The sequence below is a fragment of the Adiantum capillus-veneris genome, chromosome 2, assembly GCF_014529385.1.
Source record: "Adiantum capillus-veneris isolate H3 chromosome 2, ASM1452938v2, whole genome shotgun sequence".
Taxonomy (NCBI): Eukaryota; Viridiplantae; Streptophyta; class Polypodiopsida; order Polypodiales; family Pteridaceae; genus Adiantum; species Adiantum capillus-veneris.
Window position 1 is genome coordinate 135,288,773 of NC_140932.1, and position 5,245 is coordinate 135,294,017.

The following is a 5,245-nucleotide window of genomic DNA, read 5'->3' on the forward strand; positions in this document are numbered from 1 at the left end:
GTGCAATCAATGTACGCTAGAAAGAAGGGGGTGATTGAACTATATTCTGGGTGGATTATGGCTTGCTTTCGTCTTGTTTGAGCGACAAGAGCGTTGGTCACTTGTGCTATAACCCCTCCAATCCCTAATGGAAAGTGGGACTCAGCTCTAATAAATCAATAATCGAATCAATTTTTAGAGGACACCTGCTACTCCGAAAACCAAGGCAGTTGGGCCTACCAGAAGTTCCAAAATTATAGGATTCTTACTCCTTCCTTATTAGCGGATCAAAGGCGACAAGGACTATTGGCGCTGCACTGCTGCCATGGCGAGGTTCTCTTTGGTTCTTGCTCTTCTTTTGAGCATCGTTCTACCATTTGTGTGGTGTGTGAGGGATGGCGCGCTATCCCTCTCTAAGAAGCCGTCGGAGCTGAGCTTCACGAGTATCTTGGGCGACTCCAAGCTTGTACGCGGCTTCATCGGCTATGCTCAAAGGTAGACACACACACACACACACACACACACACACACACACACACACACACACACACACACAGAGAGAGAGAGAGAGAGAGAGAGAGAGAGAGAGAGAGAGAGAGAGAGAGAGAGATTTCTTGCATTGGGCAGCTATGGAAAGCACTACAGCACTCCTGAGGAAGTTCGCCATCGCTTCCAGGCATATGTGAACAGCCTGGATCTCATCAAGGCGACCAATAGCCGGAACCTTCCATACAAGCTGGGCATCAATCGTATGACCCAGTGCCATTTTACCTTTGTTTTCATGTTGATTGATTGGAGTATTGATGGTTCCTGCCTCTTTTAGAGTTTGCGGATCTGACGTGGGAGGAGTTCAAAGGAACTTATTTGTCTTCAACTCAGCAGAATTGCTCAGCAACAGCCAAACCAAAAGGCAATCGCCTTCGAGACATAACACCTCCATCAAGTGTAAGTGCACACTCCCTATGAGTATGTGCATGTGGGAGTTATGTGTGTTTGCCTATATGGATGTGTGTGGATGAGTGGGTGCAATGTGTAGGTGTATATCTTTGTCTTTGTACGTGGGTGCATATATCTGTGTATGTTGGTGATGATGTGTATGCTTTGTTTGTGCTCACAATTCTTCCAAGTCGAGTTGTGGCAGCTATTAACTTGATCCAATCTTTGCAGAAAGATTGGCGCGAGGATGGGATTGTGAGCGCTGTAAAAAATCAAGCAAGCTGTGGTTCTTGCTGGACCTTCAGGTTTGATGTCTTCCTTTTTATGGTATAATTGAGCGTTCTGGAGATGGAGTGGAGTTTTGAACTGTACATGAGGATGTTGTTAGATCGTTACCTTCACACGCAGTCTGCTGGTCCTGTTATGATGCACAACCTTCGCTTTTACACTTATTTTAATATGTTAAGCCGCCTCAATTTGTATGTTTTGAAGTTTTTGGAGGTTTTCCCAATCAAGAGGTTCAATTGTTTTTTTATAAAGATCATGTTCATTTGTTTCAGGCAGTTTGCTAAGTAGGCTAGTAGGCAGTAGGAACTAACCACAAAGCTGCACCCATTCTTGGCTGCTGACTGAAGTTGGGAGTAGGGATGCCATTGTTATTGTCTTAGCTATGCATGCCATTGTTGATACAAGCACTGAAGTTAAGGTCGTACATTGTCAAGGCTTGAGGATTAGCTATGCATGGTTTTGTTGCAACCTTCGTAATTTACTTGCTTATTTAGAATTAAGAAATTTGATTCCCGGATACTCCACCCCATGTCTAGGCAACCTGGTCTTTCCGCTTTTTGATACTGTATGTTTCTGAAAATGTGGCATGTCCTTTGGCAACTTTTTTTCGACCATGGATCATTATTATGCAAGGAAGCGTCTCTTGTTTGTTTTGCCTCTCATTTGTTTAGATTCAGTTTTAAGTTGTTTTTGGCCTACATAATGTCTTAGTAAACCATGGAACTTCTGGAGCAATTGTGGACTGTTGGATAAAATGGCTAATGGAAATGAGACTGGCAAGGCTTGTTCTTTGCAAGGGAATGGATTAGAAACGGTTTCTTATAGTTGCTTAAGTTTGTAAAGAAACGGCACAAAGGAAACAAGAAAAGGGCGGTTTTGGAATCAGAGTTTCCAATCCAATAGGCTTCGAAACGGAGTTTCCTTGTGACTATGTTCTCAAGACTTTTAAGAAGTCTTTCCTGTGGTGTGACTGTCTTCAATTTTTGAAATCTGATTCTTCATGGACTGCCTTGATGATTATCTTTGTATTACTTCTGATGCAGCACAACAGGGGCGCTAGAAGCAGCCCATGCACAGGCAACAGGGGATGTGCTACTCTTTTCCGAGCAACAATTGATTGACTGTGCTGGTGGGTATAATAACTTTGGTTGCAATGGAGGCCTGCCATCGCAGGCATTCGAGTACATCAAATACAATGGTGGCCTTGACACTGAGGATGCATACCCTTACACGGGTGCTGATGGAGTCTGCCAATACAGTACGGACAGCATAGGGGTTCAGGTCTATGATGTTGTAAACATAACCTTGGTAAGCATCTTCTAGATGCCCTGCATTTTTCCATTGGTCTGTTACATCATGTAGGGTCCGTTTTTTGATATGAAAAAAACTTATAAAGTTGCCTTAGGCCTATGGTTTGTGGCAAGGCTTTCTGTTGTTTGCCTATTCTATACTTCTTTTAGTGCTAGGCTTCATTATGGCTGAGTCTGCCCCGCATCTCTAGACTTAACAGAAACTTTGTATTGATATATGCTCGTGTGTGTGCGCGTGCATACATTGGTACTTAGATCTATACCAATTATTTGGCACTACCGACATCCCCACATTATTGGGCACTGATGATGTTAGTGGGGATGTCGTAGTTTTAGTCAATACTATGCATGATTGAACTGATGGTTATATTGTTTTATGGGTCACTACCATGAACCTATCTATACCTTGCACTTTCTCTTTAAAGGTGAATCTAGGGTCCTTAATGCTGCTACCTTATATTCATTTTGGTAAAGAAAGGCTGCTGCTATGGGCTGCTGGCAGTATGCCAGTTTTGATTAATCACTTTGGTTTGTCCACGCTTGGCTTTACTGGTGGTGGCAATTTCTGTTCCATAGGGGGCAGAGGATGAGCTGAAGGAGGCAGTGGGGCTTGTGAGGCCTGTAAGTGTGGCATTTGAGGTTGTTGATGGATTCAAGCTTTTCAAGAGTGGAGTCTACACCAGTGATACATGTGAGAGCAGCCCGGAGGTATGCATTTTTGGTTACATTGCGTCACTTATTTATGCCCTTTGCAGCAATCTGAGTTGTACTATGATTGAGCAGAGTGTGAACCATGCTGTGTTGGCTGTTGGGTACGATGTTGATGAAAGTGGCACACCGTACTGGATCATCAAGAACTCATGGGGTGAAAGTTGGGGCATGAATGGCTACTTCAACATGGAAATGGGCAAGAACATGTGTGGTAAGTAAGATGCGACATTGTGGATTAGGGCTTGCTTTAGTGAATTTGAGTATCCAAATTTGTCAGAGTTGAGAGTCAGAGCGTCTTAACTTTCTCAATTAATGGCATAAAATCTGTTTGTTGGTCCTCATACGTCGTATTTTGGGATCGCAGGCATTGCAACCTGTGCTTCATATCCGGTTGTGACGGAGGAAGAAGAGAGGGTGTTATTTGCTTGAGCAGGGGAAGTGCCATTACTTTGAGGTCCATAGCATGTGTATGTACATTAATTCATAAGTGTAAATGTAATGCTGGGTCTCTTCGTCTCTTGACATAATTGTGATTCTAAAGTTGACATTGGGCTTCTTTGCTGAAGTCTATAGCCGGAGGAAATGGCCATTGTTGGGTCCCTGTCCCTGTTCCCTATTCCGATCCTTCGTCCTGGTCTCTATTCCCTGCAACTATATAGTCATAGGGAAAGGCGATTCATGTCGTGCCCCGTCGATGCCCCATTTCCCATTCCATTCCTGGGGTAATTGCCTCAGCCTCATGAAGTAAGGTAATAAATAAATCTTATTGTTAATGTCAAGCTTGTGGTTGCTGTATAGAGAAGATCGTGAAAGGCCACATCTGGCGTGTGAGGGTCTTCCTTGTGAAGATCAGCATGTTAGTTTTTACATCCGCACAGTTTGAAATGTTGAGCTTTGAAAACAAGCACAAGCAAAGGTTACACGCTCTACTGAGCCGTTCTATTTCAATGTAGAAGTAGCATGCGATTGCTCTGTCATCAAGGTGTGACTACCAGAAACATCCAAAGATTTGAAACTTTTCAGAGCTTTGGTTGATGAACGATGAGGTTTTGGATCTCTCTTGCCCATCCACATCCACCACCCACACACATTTATCTATTTTAATTATGTAGGCCTTGAAATCCGTCCAAAAAATCTCAGTGAAGTGTATAATAGGATCTCTCGGGACATTGGCAGGTCAAGAGCCTTTGTACTTTATATACAAAGAGGGTGCATGCATGCTATTTGTGTATGTATTCACCTTTCCTTAGTTACTCCTTCTCTTTGCCTTCTTTTACAGTTTTCTTCTCCTTAGAGTTACATTGAAGTGTGTGTTGGTTTTGTTTCTGTGGAAACCATTAGGAGATGCAGATATATATATCCTAATGGCGACATGTGTTTGAAAACATTGTGTGCGCGTTTTTAAACGCTTGGATCTCTGCTTACACAGGATCACTTCATGCGTTAAAACGAATTTGGAGACTTTGAAGGTGCTCACACCATCTTATATTTCATATTGCATGTTGCAGCTAGGTGAGGGAATACTCATAATAGGTGTTATGTACAGTGAAAGAACCATAAGCTAACTCAAAAAGGGGGCCAAAAAATTTCAGGACTCATATTTTCACAAAGGTACCTCACCAACCTAAAATAAAAGAGTATGACATGCAGCTAGCAACAAAGACTATATTTTCATAAGAGGTACCTCATCAGCCACAAAATGGGGAAAAGGATATGCATGTACACAAGATTCAAGAACACCAATTCATCTTAGGGTGAAACCTCTCATATGGGCTTGTGTGGGCATTACTCCTTGTTTAAAGTGGGGCGAAATCCTCTCATATGGGCTTGTATGGGGAAAGCTCCTCGTTTACATAGCATTGACTTGAATACTTTTCTCTTAATGACACGGCTCAATCCCACTAAACTTCATGGTGAAAACCTCACATGGGCTTGTGTGGGTACCACTAACTTGAAATTTTTTCTTCATGGCATAGGTCGAGTCTCGTGTTTTCAAGCCATCGAACAATGCTGGAAGGTCA

The 5,245-nt window shown here is 42.8% G+C and overlaps 1 protein-coding gene across 1 annotated transcript; it reads left to right on the forward strand.

Annotated features, from left to right (window-relative positions):
• The first annotated feature begins 253 nt into the window (after positions 1-253).
• Positions 254-4,003, forward strand: LOC147463690 (thiol protease aleurain-like). The gene is made up of 8 exons (XM_086490223.1): positions 254-474; positions 607-728; positions 803-924; positions 1,147-1,220; positions 2,247-2,511; positions 3,090-3,221; positions 3,297-3,435; positions 3,589-4,003. The coding sequence occupies exons 1-8, from the start codon at positions 305-307 to the stop codon at positions 3,651-3,653; spliced, it is 1,089 nt and encodes a 362-aa protein (XP_086346349.1). The 5' UTR covers positions 254-304; the 3' UTR covers positions 3,654-4,003.
• Positions 4,004-5,245: the final 1,242 nt, after the last annotated feature.